Source organism: Drosophila willistoni (assembly GCF_018902025.1).
Source record: "Drosophila willistoni isolate 14030-0811.24 chromosome XL unlocalized genomic scaffold, UCI_dwil_1.1 Seg142, whole genome shotgun sequence".
In the NCBI taxonomy this organism is placed as follows: domain Eukaryota; kingdom Metazoa; phylum Arthropoda; class Insecta; order Diptera; family Drosophilidae; genus Drosophila; species Drosophila willistoni.
The window spans coordinates 4,545,337-4,566,518 of NW_025814053.1; the positions used below are offsets into that span (position 1 = coordinate 4,545,337).

The 21,182-nt window shown below is 36.9% G+C and overlaps 5 protein-coding genes across 8 annotated transcripts in view; 2 read left to right on the forward strand and 3 right to left on the reverse strand.

Moving 5' to 3' along the window:
- Window positions 1-465: 465 nt before the first annotated feature.
- On the forward strand, window positions 466-2,633 carry LOC6652863. Its single transcript, XM_023181428.2, has 2 exons — window positions 466-665; window positions 722-2,633. The coding sequence occupies exon 2, from the start codon at window positions 744-746 to the stop codon at window positions 2,292-2,294; it is 1,551 nt and encodes a 516-aa protein (XP_023037196.1). The 5' UTR covers window positions 466-665; window positions 722-743; the 3' UTR covers window positions 2,295-2,633.
- Window positions 2,625-4,251, reverse strand: LOC6652792 (tudor domain-containing protein 5). Of its 3 annotated transcripts, none has more exons than XM_023181429.2 (4): window positions 4,064-4,251; window positions 3,778-3,980; window positions 3,169-3,720; window positions 2,625-3,107 (listed from the first exon to the last, which is right to left on the reverse strand). In XM_023181429.2, the coding sequence occupies exons 1-4, from the start codon at window positions 4,172-4,174 to the stop codon at window positions 2,804-2,806; spliced, it is 1,170 nt and encodes a 389-aa protein (XP_023037197.1). In that variant the 5' UTR covers window positions 4,175-4,251; the 3' UTR covers window positions 2,625-2,803. The 3 variants fall into 3 exon arrangements, with proteins under 3 accessions (XP_023037197.1, XP_046867599.1, XP_046867600.1); XM_047011643.1 differs by lacking the exon at window positions 4,064-4,251 and having other exon boundaries at window positions 3,169-3,541; window positions 3,697-3,720; window positions 3,778-3,838; XM_047011644.1 differs by lacking the exon at window positions 2,625-3,107 and having other exon boundaries at window positions 3,417-3,541; window positions 3,697-3,720.
- A 73-nt stretch (window positions 4,252-4,324) lies between these two features.
- Window positions 4,325-5,726, forward strand: LOC6652794 (something about silencing protein 10). The gene has a single exon (XM_002075497.3). It carries the CDS (start codon window positions 4,401-4,403, stop codon window positions 5,679-5,681), a length of 1,281 nt encoding a protein of 426 aa, XP_002075533.1. The 5' UTR covers window positions 4,325-4,400; the 3' UTR covers window positions 5,682-5,726.
- A 190-nt stretch (window positions 5,727-5,916) lies between these two features.
- On the reverse strand, window positions 5,917-7,416 carry LOC6652795 (40S ribosomal protein SA). The gene is made up of 3 exons (XM_002075498.4): window positions 7,346-7,416; window positions 6,837-7,080; window positions 5,917-6,609 (listed from the first exon to the last, which is right to left on the reverse strand). Exons 2-3 carry the CDS (start codon window positions 7,053-7,055, stop codon window positions 6,016-6,018), a joined length of 813 nt encoding a protein of 270 aa, XP_002075534.1. The 5' UTR covers window positions 7,056-7,080; window positions 7,346-7,416; the 3' UTR covers window positions 5,917-6,015.
- Window positions 7,417-11,972: 4,556 nt separating this feature from the next.
- Window positions 11,973-21,182, reverse strand: part of LOC6652797 (glutamate receptor ionotropic, NMDA 2B) — a 33,926-nt gene continuing 24,716 nt past the window's right edge. The window contains exons 5-10 of one of the 2 annotated variants that reach the window (XM_023181425.2): window positions 20,835-21,124; window positions 20,600-20,752; window positions 19,297-19,448; window positions 18,710-19,217; window positions 18,543-18,644; window positions 11,973-12,180 (exon numbers count right to left, since the gene is read on the reverse strand). In XM_023181425.2, the coding sequence (XP_023037193.1) occupies window positions 12,138-12,180; window positions 18,543-18,644; window positions 18,710-19,217; window positions 19,297-19,448; window positions 20,600-20,752; window positions 20,835-21,124 (1,248 nt within the window). In that variant the 3' untranslated portion in view covers window positions 11,973-12,137. Of the gene's footprint in view, window positions 12,181-18,539; window positions 18,645-18,709; window positions 19,218-19,296; window positions 19,449-20,599; window positions 20,753-20,834; window positions 21,125-21,182 lie in introns of both variants that reach the window. The other variant, XM_002075499.4, reaches the window with a different exon arrangement.

Here is a 21,182-nt window from a genome sequence, read left to right on the forward strand (position 1 = left end):
AGTTTCATAATGTCTTTATTTTTTGTTTTAAGAGTTTCAATTATCCTTTACTATTCCTATTATTTCATGCTAAATAATTTAAGATAAATTTAAATATATATAATGATCAATTTAAACAGTTCTCCTTGGGAGAAATGTTTAAACACGACATTTTTTTAAGCGCAAGTATCTCCTGAAGTTCAAGTTCATATCCAAATAACATTTTTATTTATATTGCTGTTTGGGCTCAAATACTTGAATTATAATTGTTAAGTAAATAATTGTCTCTTTCATTTAGTATTCTAATTACAAAATTTCGTTTCCAATCGAAATGTAGTTAAAAATTTCATCTTCTGGCAACTCCGTGTATGGCGGGTAATGTTAGAAATTACAAAAATTGTTAGTTTTTAAAGAAAATAGTTTTTCTCTTAGCAGGCCTTGGCATTTTTCGTCAACGAAACATGTCTTCTAATTTTATTTTCCATTTAATTTAGTGATAAAAAAAACTTAAACTCATACACATGAAAAATAATTTTCGTTGTACAACATTTCACCAAAAAATTTTAGGACACTGCTAAATTCCCAAGTGCACGCAAAAAAAAAAACAAAACGACAAAAAGAAAACAAGAACGGGACAAAATCCAATTTTTGAACCATTATCACCTTATAGAAATATCTAAATTATTGTGTGTAACCAAAACGTAAACACGTATTTCTCTGCTGATCCTCCAATCTTTCTTAGGCAAGCGACCCGGCCCCAAAAGATGTCCTATCAGATCAGGTCGACGCCGTATTTCCGGCGAATGTTCAACAACAGCAAGAAGAACGGTCAATTGCAGCGTCTCCGTGAGGAATATGAACGCATTCAGGAGTTCAACGATCGGACCATTGAGCTCAAGATGCGGCAGGTGCGTTTGAAGCGATTATTCCGCGAAATCGAGGACATCAAAGAGACGGCAATGACATCGACAAGCCCTTCAGGCAGTGGCAGTAGCAATGGCTGCGGCGCAAGTTCCAACTCTTCCACTGGACGCATTCAATTGAGAAATGCGACACGCCGACGCCTCCAGCATTTGACGGTGGGTGGTCCGAATCTTGAAAGAAAAAAGTACAATCAACGGCTAGAGGCATTGGCACGTGCCAAGGAGCTGGGTCAGGAGATATCGCGACGCAATGCCGAGCTAGCCGAGACCGGAGCAGGTAGTTTCTTGCGCACGGAACTTCGAATGACGGCTAAGATGCAGGCGGTGGCCGATGCTCGGCGAGAAGTTGTCGAGCGGCGCGAAAGAGCAGCCAAAAGGATTAGCTATGGCAATGCCCAGTCCAAGCATAATATTCAGCGTCAGGTTCTGCGACGTCAAAGGCGTTTGACCGGTGGCCTCTTTTCGGAGGGATTGGGAGGGAATTCCGCTGTTGTAGAGCAAGGGGACAGAGCATCGTCGAGTAGCCAAATGGCTGTGCCTTCTATTAACTCATCCTGTACTCAACAGCAACGGGCTAAGCTGCTGAGGCGTCTGAACTATGGAAATTTGAACAGCTTGCATGGAGTTCAGCCGTTGTCCCATAGTATGCCCACGAGCCCCATAATAGTTTCCGACTCCGAGGGGGAGCAGGACTTGCGCCAAATGAGTCGGCGGGCCAGCTCTACCCCAATGGAATACCATAAATTGACTATCCCAAATTTGGCAATACTGGATGATGGTTCTGACACAGAGATGCATACAGCCCCATTGGCTCCAAGCACAGAGTGTACTGAGACTGCCAGCAACCAGGACTCCCGGGCCCTATGTTGCACGGAACCTCGCGTTTTGCGTCGACAGGAAGAAAATAGCTTCGTGTCCAATATGAATGAGGATGGCATCCATTTGTCCACCACAATAGCTGCTTATCAACCACCACTGGCTGTTCCACCGCGTACTGATCACGAGGATTGTGTGGGTATGACTCAACCACGGCCCACGAGTAGTCGAGCCTCTGCCCTCTGGCGGCAAATCTCTTTAAACCTCTCCACGTTAGCACGCTTTCAGAATCATCGCAGTGTTTCGTGCAATGGCCTATCAGACACAATAACTGCGTCTCAGCCTGCTAGGCGCATGGGAATCATTGGACCAAATCCAGTAGGATTTAGTACCAGCAGTTACGAAGACTTCAGTCATGATAACGTCTTCTGGCAAGCAGATAGCCCCCAGCGCGCCCATCGAGAGTTTATTCTGCCCTCCGAGCAGAGACCCACCGAGCAGACAGACCAGAGCTATAGCCAAATGCCGCAGGGCTACGATCTGGCCCAGCTGCGTCGAGCCGTATTCGATCAGTGAAAATCCGATAAATCCGCTCACTAATCAGGAATACATTGCCACATATATATGTCGATGTCCCCCCCCTTTCCCTCCCAGCAAGCTGTCGCTATGGGTGGGTGGTTGTAGGTGGCTACAATTTTCCTTTTTTGCAAATCCTCCCCCACCCCAAGGAAAAGAGCAAAAAATTTCTATTGTAACTGCAGCCCAGCCCCCACGATAGAATAGATACCAGACGACGACCTTAATCGAGAGAGATTGATTGAAACAGCAGTCCAAGACCGGGTTGTTAAATGAAATAACCATAAAAATTATACATGTCAAAATAAAATAAAAGTTTTCATTTAGCTCTAGATTATACATATAGATATATGCTTGATAATAAGTATATACCTCATTATATTTTTATAAACAAAACAAAAGAAAGCATTCACAAACAAAACAAAAACAAAAAGCTCTTCTAGGCAATTACAAAAAAAAGTGAAGTCAAGAATTTCTCTTTTGAAGATTTTGTCTAGTTTTCTAGACTCTTACCCATTATTATCTTTACCTTCGACTGCTTTAGAGGCCGACATTATTTTCTGGACATGCTGTTCATTTTCCTTAAGCAATTTGACATTTGCTTCTTTATACAATTGACGCCAGACTTCCTCTTCCTCTTTGTATTTGACCAACCATGATTCCAAAGCCTTTTCGAGGCGCCATAAAAATGGATTTTTTATCTTCGGCGGCTGGTAATTCACATAAAACTCTGGATCGTTTATAATATCATCAAATTTCTGTTCAAAATCTTCACCCCACATTGGATAACAACCATTTTCGAGCATGTCAAAGCTGAAATTGGACAAAGTTTATAAGAGTTGTTGCTTTCATCAAGGACGACCAATCAACTGACCTTGGTAAACGCTCTCGCATATATCGAATGCGTCGTCCACAATGGAATTCCCTCATTTTTTTGGTGTAGTGATCACTTTCACCGGCTAGTTTAGCCTCCACCATTTGCTTATTGATCGATGGTGACATGTTCTCATTTTGAGAAATTCTCATGAAAGCGATGCTCTCTTCATGATCAAATTCGACAATATGGCCATAAAGCTGTTTGTTCAGCAGAGAGTGTCTGAATTTTTTAATGCAATTCATTGGCCAATGCGGACCGAGGGGATGTACATGTGAGAGGCAGCCGCGAACAGCTAATGACGACAATTCAGTATACATTTGAGGAAGAAAACGCAGGTTTGTGCGTGAGACTTCTGCCTCGGAACCATAGTCTATATAGAAAACCGAGACAATGTCATTACTTATCATAGGCTCCGACAAAATGCGAACACGGCGCCATGACATGTTTATAGTATAACACGAAGCACAAATATAACCGGGCTTAATGAAATAGTTGGGCAATTGATTGCCATAGTTTTTTAAATACCTGCTGGATTGATTGTAAAACTCACTGCAAAAAGTAGTACGGTTAAAAAAACCAGAATTCTAAAGACACCAGGATACTTACTATAAATCGCCGCTTAATTTGTTTATAACTTCATCAATGTAGCCATCAAATCGGAACCAGAATTGGAAAGGAGTATAAATCTCGGTTATAATAATCCTTATTCCTGCATTTTCTTGTCCTGTATCAAACAGTTTTAACGGCAATATCTTACTGCTTAGGGTAGCTGCGTCTTTTGGTCTGTCTGCTGAAAAGACGGCATCAGTCTGAAAAGATTGGGAAAAGAATTGTAGATTAAACATATCACTATACATATGTACATATATATAATGGATAAATGCCATCTAACCAATGCGTATGAAGGAATCGCGGCGTGCGATTCGGCACGCTTCAGAAAGGCATTCATTCTACGATTGGGTTGATCCTCATCATTTTCATCAATTTCGTGATTCTCCTGCATTTTGCGGATTTTGATGTCAACAATTATAGCGTAAGACTAACTCGTGCTTATTACTCAAGGCGTCGGATTTATTTGGAAAATAACTGTAACTGTATGTCGTTGCCATACTATCATGTCGATAACATTTCATTATTTTTGCGATAGTTGACTATGATACTTGCCCATCACTAATTTGTTTACCGCACGTGTTGATATATTTGATTTAATTTAAATTGCAAAATTTAAAATGGATAGCGACGGAGATGACTATGATATCACTGGATCCGAGCAGGAATATGATGATGAGGAGCGGGAAATACTAGAGGATTTGCGCAAAGACCGTAAGCAACGTAACAAACAGGATCCCAAGCAAGAGGTTCTTGCCTTCAGTGAGGATGAAGAAGATGACGATGATGTAGGCGATCTGATGCGGGACAGTGACATTGAGGGGGCCGAGGACGATGATGGCGACTTGCCGGACACCATGGACTGGGGCAGTAAACGCAGCACCTACTACAATACTGATTTTGTGGATCCAGACTATAATAGCTACAATGTTCAGGAGGAAGAGCTGGCCAAGGCTGAGGAAGAGGAGGCCAAAAAGATACAATTACGCTTAGCCAAGCAGATGAGCGAGGCTGATTTTCAACTGGATGATGTGCCCGTGCCTAGCAGCAAATACAGCAAAGACGAAGACGACGATGATGAGAATATTGATGATTTAGGCATTAGAATCACCACCGATCTAACTGGACTAAATGAGCGTGAGCGGCTACAACTACTTCAAAAAGATTCACCTGAGTTTGTGGGCCTTACCCACGACTTTCAGCAGCATATTGTCGAAGTGCAGGAGCTAATCACACCTGTGCTCAATTATGTACGCAATCATAATGTTCCCATGGTGCCGGCTCTTCAGTTTGCCAGCCTTTATCATAATGTCCTCGTTACCTACTGTTCGAATGTGTCTTTCTACCTGCTATTAAAGGCAAAGCGTGTCAATGTCAAATTTCATCCTGTAGTCAAGCGTTTGGTGCAGTTAAAGCAGCTTCGTGAGCAGCTTAATCCACGTTACGAGGAGTATATACGACCCCAGTTGGAAGCCCTGCTGGAACGCATTCAGGACGGCGATGCTTTTACAGTGTTAAATGTTGCCGAGCGAAAGGCAAAACTACAAATACTGAATAAATATGAAACTGAAGTGCTGCAGGATAACCAAAAGACCGAAAAGCATCTTACAGACGAAGACGACAACCAAGATGATGATGATGATGATGAAGAAGACGAGGATAATGCAGAGAGTGATGCACGACGAGGTATCACATACCAAATTGCTAAAAATAAGGGCCTCACACCACATCGCAAGCGGGAGCTACGCAATCCTCGTGTCAAACATCGCGGCAAATATCGGAAGGCTCTTGTTCGGCGTAAGGGTGCCGTTCGTGCTGTACGCAAGGAGGTGCAGCGTTACGGTGGCGAAATCTCTGGTATCAAATCAACTGTTACCAAGAGTGTTAAGTTCCGAACATAGTACTAAGGAAATTTTAATAAAGCAAGTTGAGTTTATCTATTGTAATCTTTTTGTAGAATTTATTTACTGTCTATGGTGAAAAATATCCAGCGTGAAGAGAAATACCAACTACTCAAGGCATTTTCCTCTCTGGTATTTGTTTATCCAGCCTGCATATAGTCCATCCCGCTCTAATTTGTGAGGCAACTAAGTGGCGCACCCCAAACCAACGAAAAACACGTGACTTGCACAGAAGAATTTTTAAAGAAACATAAATGATGGCATTTATTTATGCTGTGTAACCGCCTGATAACCACCATTACATTCAAGTGGATTGGTCTACTTAGTCAGACATTTAGAACTGACCATCACTGCCCCATGAGGTCTTGACGGTATCCTCGTTCCAGTCCTCAACACCGCCAACATTTTCGGCAGCAACCTCATCGGCCCAGTTGGTAGTCTCCTCAACTGGATGATCGACAGCCTCCTCGATCTTTGGTGGTGGCAGAAGCTCCTTGGCGGCAGCCTCTTCCTTCTCAGCCTCCTCGGGATCGCGGTAGAAGAACAAATCGACCACAACGGGCCATTCAATGGAGCGGGAGATGGTACCGCGCAGACGGAGCACCTCACGGGCCAACAACCACCACATCAGACCAATAGAATGGGGAGATTTGTTGTTGCATGGGATAGCAATGTCAATGTAACGCAAAGGCGAGTCCGTGTTGGTGAAGGCAATCACGGGAATGTTGACATACGAGGCCTCCATAATGGGCTGGTGATCGGTCATGGGGTCGGTGACAACCAAGAGACGTGGCTCACGGAAAGCGGGCTGGATCTGATTGGTGAATGCACCAGGAGTGAAACGGCCAGCAATGGGAGTAGTATCGGTATACTTGGCGAACTTCAGCACGGCACGTTGACCAATCGGACGCGATGAGATGACGAAAACCTAACAAAAGATTGTAAATTAGCTCTTTGCTTGACTACAAGTGTATTAAGTCTTCAAAAATTGAGTTGAGGATTTAGGTTTGGCATCATAAATCAGTAGTAAAGAGTGAAATCATTAAATTTCATACCCGAAAGATTAGTGTAAAACTCATCATGTATGACACGCCGCCTCACCCTCTCAACCATACTTTTTGCTAATACAAATATTAAGCAGTTTCTATAACTTACATCTGAGGCGTTCTCAATGGCCACAATGGCGCGAGCAGCCAGCACCAGCTTTTCCCAGGTCTTGCCCAGATTGATGATGTTCACACCATCAGCACGGCGCTTGTAAACGTACTGCTCCATCTGGAAGTTGACGTTCTCCGAACCCAAATGGGTGGTGGCGACCAACATCTTGGTAATGTCATCCTCTTTAAGGGACAATATATCTAAGCCTCCCGACATTTTAACGTGGACAGAGTTACGGAACCTGGGAAAGTAAATGAGAAATGAGGATTAAATAAAATTAATGGAAAACCGTACAGTTTTTCAACCTAACCACAAAAACCTTAAAACCGAGTCCACGTGGATTTCGTTTTTTCAACAAGTATTATCATATTCAATGAAACTTCTTCACAACACATATTCAATTAACAATGTGATGAACATCAGTGTTTAATATAAAAAAATATGCTTTTATTTTTCATATCCGAAACGTTTTAAGGTTTATTTTAATTTTTAGCGCAAAAACTTACGTCTGGATGCCGTTGGGAGTTTTGACAAAATGGCCGAGCCTAGCGCTGGGGCTTCCCTCGATATCCCGGTCGATAGATCGATGATTTTGTCATCGCTTTCTATCGTATCATTCTTAGCGATAATTAGCAATCGATTTTATATCGATAGACAATAGTGAAAAATTAGGCGGTTAAATGTGAAAGATTTAAAGAAAAGTCGTTAATTTTTTTTTGTATACACATTTATTGCAAGTTTTGGTTTCTGTTTTCGTTTTTGTTTGTTCTTTTTAAATTAATTCATGTGTAAGTTTTCTTCTTTTTTTTCCACTCGCATCTGCCCACACTGTAACTACCACAACAATGTATGTATTTATGTATATTTCATAGTTTTTTTTACTTTGCTTTTAATTTAAGTTTTCCCACTTAATTTTACATCAATACAGACGTGAACCTCGTTTTGTTTAAAAAAAGTGTTGCTTTCTTCGTTATGTGTTTGTTTTTCCTTAGGTTTTTGTTTTTGTTCATTTTAGTAACTCGAAATACATTTTAGGTTTGTTACACATATTGGTTTTTGCCATCTTGTTTTTGTTTTCAATTTTATGTAATTCGTTATGCTTGAAGAATTTGTTTTATTTTAGCGATTCAGTGTTTTTTTTTTTTTTTTTGGTTTTTTCTTTTTTACATTGATTTCGATTTTATGTTAAACATCTAACAAAATGCACTCGTTAAGTGTGTGTTGGTGTGTAACTTAATAACATTAATAAAAAAAACAACATTTTGTATACATAAACGTTTATACTTTTTGTTTTTCATTTTTGTGACTTTTAGCTTATTTTGTGTAAGTTTTTGTCTTCATTATTATTACTAACTACTTATATAATGTAATGTTAACTTGTTTTACTTGTTTTAATTTGTCCGTAAAGGTTTCCTTTTTTCTTTTTTTTGCATTTGTTTAATACTAAATTGTTGTTGTTTGTTTGTTTTCTCTCTGTTTTAATGGAAACATTTCTTTTTTTCTTTTTGTTTTTTCGCCGTTTTCCTTGCCGCTTTTCTCTTTTGAACAATTTGTCTTAAAAAATATATATACGTAATAATTAACATTTTGCTATATTCATTTGGTTTTGTTGTTACTTTTTCTGTTTTACTTATCCCCCCTCTTCTCTAACCGAAAAAATTCATTCGTAGTTTTTACGTGTATAAAATATTTTCACTACAAAAAATCACTCTTTTTGCAAATAAAACTCAATCGTTTCGTTTTTGTTATGTTCATTTTGTTTTTGTTTTTTTTTTCTTTTCTTTTGTTCTTTTTGTTTACTGTTAACATTTGTTTTGTTTGTTTTGTAAAAGGAATATCCTTGTCTTTTTTTTTTTGTGTGTTTTTAGTTTCTTAAGTTCCGTTTTTTTAAAGTATAAAATTGAAAATAAAGCAAGAAGCTATTCAAAACAGGACAAAAAAAAAAACAAAAAATAAAAAAAACCAAAGAAATTTGTTGATGTGGTCTTAAATGCTTATCAATGTTTGTTTAGGTTGTGTTTTTTTAAATTTATGTATTTTGTTTTTAATCTGATTTGATTTGTTTAATATTTTTTTTGCTTTGCTTTGTTTTGTTTTTTTTTTTTTTTTGTTAATGCTAAACACTTAGAAGAGACACACACATAAACAAATATTGACACAAACAATTGTTGTTTTAGTTTTAGTTAGTGAATTTGGTTTTAATGTATTTGTATATTTGTTGTTTAAAATTTAAGTTTTAAGTTTTTGTACACATTTAAATTGTCTTTTTATTTTGTTTTTAATTACTTCTTATTTAAGCACATTTATAATTTTAGTTTAGTTATTAAAATTTATGTATGTGTGTGTGTGTGTGTAAAGATAATTATCCAATCATAAAGCAAATAAATAAATGACACTATGCAGCAAAAACAACAATATTGGGCATAAAGCTGAAGCTGTTGCTGTTCCATTTGTTTAAAAGCAAAATTAAATACTCTTAGTTACTGAAATATTCAGTGTTTGTGAAGTTTCAGACATTTATTATTAATAAATGAGGTACAGTGCAGGATTAAGCCAGCACGGGTTAGAGCAATCCAGAAAATATAAATTTTCGTTGTTTTCAATTTGAAATTAAGGACGTGTATAAAATATGTAGTTTTTGAGATTTTAATGCAGATTGAAGAAAATCAATTTAACTTTCAAATAAAGACATACATTTTTAAAAAAATCCATATTAGCGCATAATTATGTTGAATAAAATTGATGTACTTTGGCATTAATTGTGTCAATTGAAACTTTTCAACTTTCAACAAACTTTAAAATGACTGACATTCCAATTTAAAAGCATTAAAACGAGATATTGTCTTCAAAACTCCATTAAAATTTGACATATTTGCAAATTCCTAAAGTTAGGAGTTTTTGCGAATTTTTCAACTTAAACTTTTCCTAATAAATTAATTGAGAATAAATCAACTTTCGATATGGCTAATCCGGCACTAAGTAGGTAGCCATTATTAGTAATCAATCATCTACAATCAATAATTGCTGTGTTGCTTAAGCGATTTCATCTAGTTGAAGTTAACAAATTAACAGTATATTCAACAAGAGAGGGTTAACTATTTGTTAGTTATTATTTATATCTATTGGCCATTATCCATTGTTGGTTTCTCATCGACAGTTATTGCTGGTGTTGGTGATAGTAATCCCAACCAGCGGTGGTTAGTTGTGGTCATTTGGTGGTAATATGTATATAGATCGATTCAAAAACATTGAAAAATTGTTGCCATATTATTTGAAAAACAAATCAAAGTTGATTTTTGTTGCATAGTGACTTGGTGATGTTTTTGTTTTGTTTATTTTTTGTTCTTTTTCGTTGGATTTTTGTTTTTTTTTTTTTGTTTGGAGGGGGGAAACGAAAAACGCAATAATTCTACATAGAAGCCAGATGGAAAGTGAAGAGCAAGCATTTTGAAAATATAATTACATAGTTAATAGTTTAATAGATTTAGTTTTAGTTATTTTGTTGTTTAGTTTTTAAACAGAGCAAATAAAATAAAGCTTACTTTTTGCTAATAAAATTCTTGTTTTTGTTTTTTTTTTTTGGCGTTTCCATAATTATTTTTGTTTGAGCACTTTTTGTTTAACTTTTGTTTTTGTTTTTAGATTTTTTAATACGAAGTTTTTGTTTGGTTTGTGTCATTTTTGGCGGCACATAAGCATTGAATTTTATGTTTTTATCAAAATCAATATTGGGTATGTCACAGAAATCGCTAAATGCCTTAATCCTGCCTGCCCAAAAGTATGCTATACTTATCGCATAGTATGCTTTTCTGTGTATTTCGGAGTTAGCCTGGTATCTTCATTGTATATGTATGGCATAATTTTGGGCAGGTGGATTAAGGCATTCAGCCATTTGTATGACATCCTGTTAAATATATGTATATATATATATTTGTAATGTATATGTTTGTGTATATTAAACTGGCCGAATAAACAAGATTACAAAGAAATCAAAATGTGTGTATATATATGTATATATATATATATATATTCATGTATATGGTGTATATCGATGTCAAAATAACGGGCTGAAAATGCTTTCTATTTTCGGTTATTTTCAAATCGATTTCTTTTTTGCTTCTCTTTGGTGTTAGGCCCCAGTTCATATAGTGTATATAGGTGTATATGTATATGCAATAACATTTATATCTTTCATAATCAATAATAATAATAAGTAAATACATATAAATATGTTTTAATGTGTATAATTTTAATGCATAATTTACATTTTTTCCAATTATTTTTTTTCTTTCTCTTCCCATTTTTTTTTTGTTTTATTTGTATGTTGCTTTTTGTCTTGTATATAGATATCCATTTACCATATTTTTGTTTGTTAAGTATACTTAAAAAAAAAAAACACAACAACATAAATACAACAGTTTTTTTTTTTTTTTGGAATTCCATTCATTTTTTTGTTATATCCTTTGCATTTGCATTGTTAACATTCCCACAGTTCAATTGCAAAAACAAGACAAAAAAAGGAAAAAAATTTAGTTAATAACAAATTCCTTTTGCTATTTAGTTGTTGCCTTTAAAACTTATTTAATATATGTGTGTATATATGTATGACATTTCATTTCATTTGTTAATGTTAAGTTCTGATGACTTTTGTTCTTGTTTTTTGGGAATTTTGGTTTTTAACTTTTTACACAACATTTGTTTTAAGTTTAGTTAGATTTGTTTTTAGTTACACTCATGTTTTATATATTTAGTGTGTGCGGATTTGATGTGAGGCGCTTTGGATTTATCTTCAGTTTTTTTTTTCTTTTTGGCTTGTTTCGTTTACCTTCTTTAATGTATTATTTTGTTTTTTGTTTTGTTTGTTTTTTTTTTGGTTTTTTTACTTTTAAAAAGCTTTCAGTTTACATTCATTTGAAACATCTTTTGATTAGACATACCCACAAAAGGTATGAGAAGATTTCTTCTTACCTTTTGACTTTTCCCCCTTTTGGTTTTGTCGTTTTTGGTTTTTGTTTGGTTTACTTTTCTTTTTAGCAGCTTAGCCTAAGTAGTTTTACTGTTTTCCAAGAAAAAAAAAATGTTTTGTATTTCTTTTTTTTTTTTTTTTGGTTTTTTGTATATTCTTCTTTTTGTTCTTGTTTAATTATTTATTGGTTTTATTCAGTTGCGAATATTACCTATTGGAAATGCATATGACTTGTTGTTGCCGTTGTTTTTGTTGTTGTTGCTGATTTAGTTAAAGATTTATTAGATTTAGCGATTTGTGGGACAATTTTGTTTGGCTCAAACGCAGACACTTCAAAGGACTGTCTCCATTTCGGCTATTTCCGTTTTGTAAGACCTTTTGGAAATAATTTCGGGAAAACACACAAAAAAAAAAGGAAAAATGTCACCAAAAAAGAATGTCACAGAGGTACATACATATAAAGATATTAAGACGTTTTTCAAGTAAATACACCACACATGACAATTAAATCAACAAAAAGATAAAAACCATGCAGAAAAGGATGAAAAGAATTCAGAAGCCTAAATTGTAAAGGACAAAAATCTCATTCAGGCCACAAAAGAAGCAGCAAGTTTTCACTTTGAATAGTGATTGCTTGTTTATGTGTGTGTGTGTGTGTGTGCGGGATCTGTGTGGTGGTTTTTTCCCTTTCCTCATTCTGGACAAGACAACTATGTACGTGTGGACAGGCTAATTGGACATGGACATGGGCTCCACGCTAATTAGCAACAAATAAAACCAGCAAGCAAGCAAACAAAAAACAGCAAAAAAAAAGAAGCAAAACAGAAAACAAAAACAACAACAAAAAGACGAACTAAACTAAAACTGAAACAGACAAATTGTAATCAGGCTCATTGTAATTGCTGTTCTTGTTGTTGTGTCATCCTTCCTGCTCCAATGGCTTTCCCTTTCCACTACTCGAAGCAAACATAAAACATGAACCACAACAACAAAAGCTCGAACACATTGGACACCCATAATAAAAACCCCAAGTAAAGTCAGTGAAGGCAAAAAAAAAACAAAAAAAAAAAAAGAACAAAAAAATAAATAAAAAGACAAGGGACTATGGAAATTCTACGCAAGGACAGACGTCTCCTGCGTGTACATACATACATCTCTTACTCTCTCTCTCTCTCTCTGTGTGTGTGTGTGTGGTGGAAGGAGGTGTATGGAATGGTGTGGGATTGTGGTGAATGGCGGTGGAATGGCGGCATTGGCCATATATATATATCGAAAGCATTTGTCATTATTGTGAAACTGTGTCTGGGCACTGCAAGCACATTAGAGAGCAAATATACAAGGATCTAACGGGCAGCAATGGAGCAAAGGAACCCAGGGACTACAAGGGGCAATACAAGATTGTGAAATGGATAGGGGGGCCTGGAAGTTTCAGGGGGGTCGGGGGTTAGGGGATTTGTAGTGCGGTAGCTCTCTAGTTGAACACAAAACACAAGCCCCAATGCCGAGTCAGAGTCACAGCGAGAGCATCATCAATCAATCAGAATGAACGACCGAGCAGCACTCAAGGGTTCTCGCATGTAAATAAATTAGTGCCAAAAATAAAGTAAAATGTGCAACAACAAAACCAAAAAACACAACACAAAAAAAAAACGAAAAAAAATAAGAAAAGTTAAACGTAAAAAAAAAGTCATGACATGATGATATGCCATCTCAAATATAGAAATAATATGCAACGACTAGAAAAATGCCCTGCAAAATGTTAAACAAATTTAGAGAGAAACCAAGACATAAGGCAAAGACTTAATTAAACTAGTCTTACAATTAAATTTTTGATGGCTTTTCGCCTTAAACTCTGTATTTTAAAATTGTAAACACACACACATAAACACATGCAGACACACACACACACACACACACACAGGGAGTAATGACATCCTTAACACAAGCTTATATGTATATGGAGGGTAACATGAATAATGATACTGAAAACGATATCGGAAAGAAAGTAATGACACCCATTTAAAGTTGTAACTGTCATTGCTTTGTAAATTGGTCGAAAAGTAACCGACAACATATGGCAAACGTTATCCTTCACACACACACACACACACACACTGACACACATAGAAGAAGGCGGCAGCCCATTCATTTTGCCCAGACTCTTGTCATTACTTTTAAATTCAAGTGGATCGATCGAGTAAAAAGAAGGGAATTCTAGTAACCATCTGTCTGTGTGTTTATTTTTTATTTTCATAATTTGTTAAGGACTCTCACAAATTGTTGAAAAAGGAAAAAAAAAATACAACCGAATGACTTTATGGCGTTGACAGGCATTGAGAAAAATCATTTATCATTTGATTTTTCTACCAAAATCGAAATCAAAACGAAGACGAAAAAAAGGGGCAAATTTTTTTTGGAAACGAGGCCAAGTCTAAGCAAAACTGGAAAACGGGCCCATCTTGAGAGAATAAAATCAAAAAAGATGAAGATTAATGATATGCAATCTATATACTATATTTCATTCACTTGACTAAGCGAAATTTAGTTAGTTTCCTTATTTTTATCTATTATGTTATCGCTTGTCAAATTTCTTCATGCAAAACGATTTTTTTTAGTCAAGAGTGTAATTTAATATTTTATACAAGATTTTTAACCACTTAAGCGGATCAGATATAATCGCATATTGTACGAATTTATATTCAAATTATTAACAATTCTATATGGAAATGGTTTTTAAGAAGCTTAACTCTTGATTCCAAACTAAATCTCATAAATTATTGTCTAAAGTTTGTGAAAATATTTTTTAAATGCCCTTTAATGTACATATATCTAACAATAAGCCCGTCTTTACCTAAATTATGTCTATCTATGCGTGTGTGTGTGTGTGTAAAAAAAGTTTATCCATAGGTCGCCCTTTCAGAATTTCAACTTGTTCAATCATTTGGGTATATGTCTATATATATTTACATTCATATGTGTATCTCATCTTTGTTTTATTGATACATTGTATATAATTTGATATGGAAACATATATTTTTTTATGCCAACTTTTATATGCATATATATGTATATATATACACATTTGTATGTGGGTATGTGCAAATAAATTTTGTTCTTTTGATTTTCAAATGCAATTGGCAATTTTTTTGTTTTTTATTTTGTTGGTGTGCAAAAAGTTTGTTATATGAACAAAAAGTTACACAAAAGTATATATATAAATACATATGGGGTTGCATGGGCGTGCCGAGAGATCAACGGGGGGCTTAAATGGTGTTCAATTGCAAATCCAGTGGCGGCTTTCTTATCCCCCCCCATTTTCTACGACCATTTTGATGTACAACACATGTTGCCTCTTTGACCTATCCAACACATTTTTATTTGGTTTCCATCCTTCTATCTCTTGCCCCTTCTTTGCATTAACTTGCCCTTGCCCAGCACTTCTATTTCCAACTTCGTCCCTGGCCCCCATAAGCTTTTGGGTGTTGATGTCGAAACTTTTTAAGTGTTTTTCTTGTTTTCATGTTGTATGAATATGAAAAATAATATATATGTACATACATGCATAAGTACGTACATATACATATACATATGTATGTATGTATATGTATGCAGATGTCTGTTGAATAAAGGCAACAATAAAGTCCATCCCTCCGCCAAAACTCCTCTTGGTCTATGTATGTGGTTGGACTTGTACATTTTGCTGCCTGCATTCAGTTGTTCTCAATTTCACAAAAGGATATATTCAATTTGCTGAAAAGTTTCTCTCTTTTTTGCATTTAATGCATTTAATGAGCATCTCCGTTTATATTTCCGCCAAAGCGAGTAAATTTAAAACCAACGAAATCTGTCCTGATGCCTGATTTAAGTGACCAATGATAGGCCAATAAAACGCAACTGAGTAACTTTAATTACAAATCTAGTTTCGACTTCAAAAATGCTACAAGTGAATTTTGTGTGCAAAATTCAATTTAGTTCAAAGCAAAAAAAAACCTCAAAACGAGAAACACGTAAGAACAAAGTTTGTGGGCTTCTTCCTGGATGTGTGATTGGAATTATGCATACCTTTTTTATGGCAGAAAAAAAGGACGAGAAGTGAAAATCGAGCTTGGCAAAGTGTGAGCTGCAGTCAATACTTAATTTCAGCTACCAAAAACCTTACAAACTTTTCATTCCCCGTCCCAAACTGAGGCAGGGTAAGGTGAGAGGTGTGCACATCGTCGGTTCAAGAAGGTGGCGGGTGGTTGGGTGGTGACTGGAAATGGCTGTGGGTTCTTGCATCTTGCATCTAAACTGGAATAATAAACCATGGACTTGTTGTTTGGCTAACAAAAGCCGATGTAAATAACTTTCCATTTCCTGGACCACAGCGGAAGGAGTCGGTGAATGAGCGTGAGAGGTGAGATGAGAGACACAATGGTAGAGAGCGAGATGGAGAGACAGAGAGACAGAGAGACAGAGAGACAAAGAGAGAGAGAGAGAGAGAGAAAACAGTTCATAACCACAATAGACAGGAATAGAGGGAGAGAGATATACAGAGTTGGTTAGCCAAGTTCTATTCTCGGTCAGAGTTTACTTAGCAGTAATTATTGTGCGTGTATGAGATTCCACAAGCACAAGCACTATCACACACACACACAGAGAGACTCACACCCACACATACATCTATTGTCATATAAAATAAAGTGAGTAAAAGCTTACACACACACACACACACACACGCACGTACACAATGTTTTCATTCTTGAAGGAAAACAAAAAATATATATAAAAATTAAGTACTGAGTCATCCTGCCGACTTCAATATTCCATGCACTCACAATCAGTCTTACTAGCACTTTAGCGCACCCAGCGACCAATTTTGCTCGTTTTGTTAAACTGAATAGCTTGGGTATTTTGTAAGCGATTTTTATTATTTGTAAAAAAAAATAATGGTGTAACAAATTTTAAAAGGATTTCTCAATCGGGCGAAACAGAGTTGACATTACCTTTGCCTTCGAGATGAAAATTCATTGTCTCTAATATACTATTTCAACTTCAGGAGCATGGTATAAAAATCTAAACCAAAAGCAAACCAAAAAATAAAAATAATATGAAAAAGGAATGTGAAAATGTGAGGGTATCCTTCGTAAGTAAAGAACCGATATATAGCAAGGTGAGAGCACAAAAAGTAATATAAACACATGTTATCCTTTCTCACACAAACAGTGATACACACACACACACACACACACACACACACACACAAACAAACACAGGTGCTCAGCTACAGGTATATTGCTTTGGCCAAAGATTTAATGGCTTTCAAAATGCTTTGAGATGATGTAATAATCGTAATTTGCAAAATTCCCTCTTAACTGCTGTTTAAGTGATACATATATATTTGGCCATGGCTAACATCGAGAGTTAGACTTAAAGCAAACTTTGAATCAAAGTCAAATGAGTTTAATGATTGACTAAATGTCTGATTGATATATGTACGTACATATACATCCAATTATGTAATCATACTGAAAAATTACACTCCTTTCTCTCTGTTCATTCCTTTTGTAGATGCAAATGGAACTAATACATGCATATTTGCATCTATGTATGTCTGTATGTATGTCGTGTATCCGTGTTGATACGTTAAATGATGCCCTGAGGTAAATTTTGTTACTTTGCTCTCTACTCGTAAAACGTTTACTCCGCATATCCACACAGACATTCCACACACACACACACACATACATACACCCCACTCATTTCAACCTAGGGCAATTTAGCCAATTGTGAATGATATGCAAATGGACACCCACCAAACCATTATGCCCAGCAAGCCAACATCGAAACCAAGCATCCAACCCACAGTCACCCGTATATTCATTCGTCTGTTATACGGCTGATGTCTGGCATACTAACCAAATGAATGACAACAGGAACTGTCGGAAATTGTGCTATAACTACGGACTATGTATAACCAGGGACAGGATAGTAGCTGCTGTTGCTCCTGCTCCTCCTCCTATTCCTGTCTTCCTCTTTGTCCCTCTGTCCTTTTTTCTTCTCGCTCAGTTCTCTATATCTGTGCCTCCCTCTCACTCTTGGCAGTCCGTTTCAAATCAGGAACCAAGATAAAGTAATTTAATAAAGTCATTTCCATATATTTATATTAGAGCAGTAGCCAATGATGCTGGCTGAGCCGCCAAAAGGAGGAGAGAGGTCTGACAGGAGGGGGGGGAGAGAGGGGGGGCTGGGCCCCAGCAGTTGCGAAGTATCATTATGTGGCCAAACGCGTCCCAAGCCAAAGCCAAAGCCAAAGCCCAAAACCGATGTGGCGAAAAGAACACCAACACCAACACGGTGAACATTGAATACAGTAGACTGAAATGTTATCTTAAGCAATTGCTTAATTTAATTACGACCAAAGAGGAGGACAGCCAATGGCTGGGTAAGAAGCATGGGATATTTGGTGTCTAAGTTGGCTGACAGATGAGCAGCCAGCGAGCAGATTGAAATTTAGATATTCACACACACACACACACACACACAGAGAATACTATGGGCTGTTAGGGGAGGAGGAAAAATGCAGGCAGGATGCATAATAAAAATGGTTTAAACTTGACAAAAACGTCTAACAAGGCATTTAACAAGCAAAGGATAACAGAGAGCAAGAAGGAATAGGGGGGCGGGGGGGAAGTGATTGTGCAGAGTGATTGGACAGGTGCTGAGTGCTACTCATGCGTATATAGAAAACTTACCACCTGTATAGATCTTGAGCACTGGCAGCCAAACTAAGATTCCCTAACAATGGTGGCCGCTCCTTGAGATGATGATGATTCAGCAAATCGGACGATGAGGCCAATCTGCATGGAAGCAATTCAAGCAATCACTATGAATTGAATTTGAATTCAATTTATTGATAACTTACCTCAATTGCGGTGCCTTGATGCCATGCTTATCCATTACCTTTTCCAACTGGCGTACACGTAATCTGGACATATCCAATTCATGTTTCACTTTCCAAAGATGGGTATCACAAATGGGATCGTTACAGCGATGCTTCTTCAATATCTCAGTGGCCTCATATACAGCGCCGCGAAAGGTTAGTGATTTACCCATCGATAGCGAGATAAGGGCACAACAATGACCGCCATCCTTTTTGGCCAAACGTTTGCGTATATACTTAAAATACACATGCTCGAGTAAAAGTAGCAGGGCGGCCAGCAAGATGCCAGCCATCAGTAGCAAGAAGGCGGACAAGAACTGCTCGAGTGCCAGTGGATCGGATGATTTGTGCTCCTGTTTGCCAGGACGACAAGTCCCAGTCATCCAATAGCGACGCAGACGCTCCAAATCACCATTGGCCCGAAATTCAAGTAGACGCTTATTAAACATTTGCACATACTTTGAATTGCGACTAAAGGCGAGACCATAGCCTATGCAAAACCGAAAAACGAAACACATTTCAGAAGCCTCAAAATGACGACGATTTACAGTTATCCGTTAACAACTTACCCGTCATGGCGTACCAACTACCCACGGTCATTAGGCGACAGTCCTCATCTTGGGCCACCAGATAGTCCAGCACAGTCCCATCATAGATAAATGAATCCAAATTGCCATTTAGCACAGCGGCCACACCATCAGCCACACTAGTCTTGTTATATCTAAAGAGTGGAAAGTGCTCCCAGTTAGTCAATTCAAACGATAACTAATATGCATACTAATGAGGTCTATACTACGCGCCCCAGGCGAACAGGTGTCGATATTTTTGCACTTAATTGCAGACCCAATTCAGTGAGATACATTGCCTCACTGTCAGACAAAACCAAAGTTTAAAGTTTTACCATAAAAGTTTCTTTTAAAGAAAATAAATCAGGTTATTCAGTTTTTTTATTGTTCTTTTAGGGTAAATTTTTGGATTTGTCTGTTAATGAATTTGCTTTAATTCGATGACTTCTTCTCCTTGATTAGAAACTTAAACCTAAAATATATTAATATTTAATTCAGTGTAACATTTATTCTTTTGAGGAGAATTTGATCAAACCAAAGAGATTGAGAATTGATCTAAATATGAAACCATTTGAATTTTAGATCATTAGTTCTGATTCTCTCTAATTCTTGAGATATAGCTAACAGCTTGGATTTTAATAAATAAGTTAATGAATAAAACTAAATCTACCGAAATGATAGCTAAACGACATTGATATGTAACTGTTTCTTCAAATTTTTAGACTTTCTGTGTCATTTTACGACTCTAATTAATATTGATGACATAATTTAGTGTTAATGCATAAGAAATTGAGATTATTTGAGTGAATATTGAACTAAATTATATACAATTTTACTATATTTTTGCTTGCTGGACGTTTAAACGTCGTTTAGTTTTATTTGTAGATTGTTCATTAAACTTTTGTTTTTAACTTTGACTGATATTTCTCTTACGGTTTATAAATTTTCGTGTTGTTGCCTATCGCTTGGATAATCGTAGAATTATCATCACTTAGAAATAAATACAGTGACTGTTTCAGCATATCTTAAGATAAAGTTAAAAACTGAAGTAGAAATCACGTTTTTTTTGGGGCTATTGTATGTATGTATATGCATTCATGGATCTTAGATTCATAAATTCAACTAGACAGAAAAACAGATTCACATCCGTAATGGAAATATGATATAAGCATTTTGGCCCAGGCTCTATTCTGTTTATGCTTATAGCCTTTGTGGTTTATTATTCATACAATGTGTGTAGAGAGGTACATATACATACATATTATACATAGAAATTTTCGTTATGTAAATTGTTGACGGTACTCACTGTTTCATGTAGTAGTGCATGTCCTTAAAATACTTATGAATGGTAGAGTCCGTGTGGCTATATGGTATGGTGCCGAATTTAAATGAGGGCTTGTGCGAGTAGGGATGCACCAAGCGACTATCGTTCAGTCCACTGAACTCATGGAATTCCTCTCTGTGGAATGTGGGATGCGCGTGCGGAATGTAAATGAGTGGCAAGTCCAAGCCAGAAAGTTTCTTTGGTATCGCTCACTCACCTGGTTATCATGAAGGCGGCCAAGTTGGCAGTGTAAATGGCCAAAAAGACCACGGCGAATAGGGCCCAGACATTGGTCATGAAACGTGAGGTGAAACCGCGTGGTGAATCCACATGGACTGCCGCTTGAAAGAGCACAGCCCAGACCAACCAATACGTACGGAACAAGGAGAACCGATATGGTGTGACATTTGTATTTTGTAGATACAATTTCATGTCATAGCCACTGGGCGAGAGCCACTCGAAGAGGAATATCATAAATGTGGCCGCTTGAATGGCCACAATACCCACCTAAGATGATTGAGGAGCAAAGCAAGGACAGCAGGACACAGCGGGGCAAGATTGATAG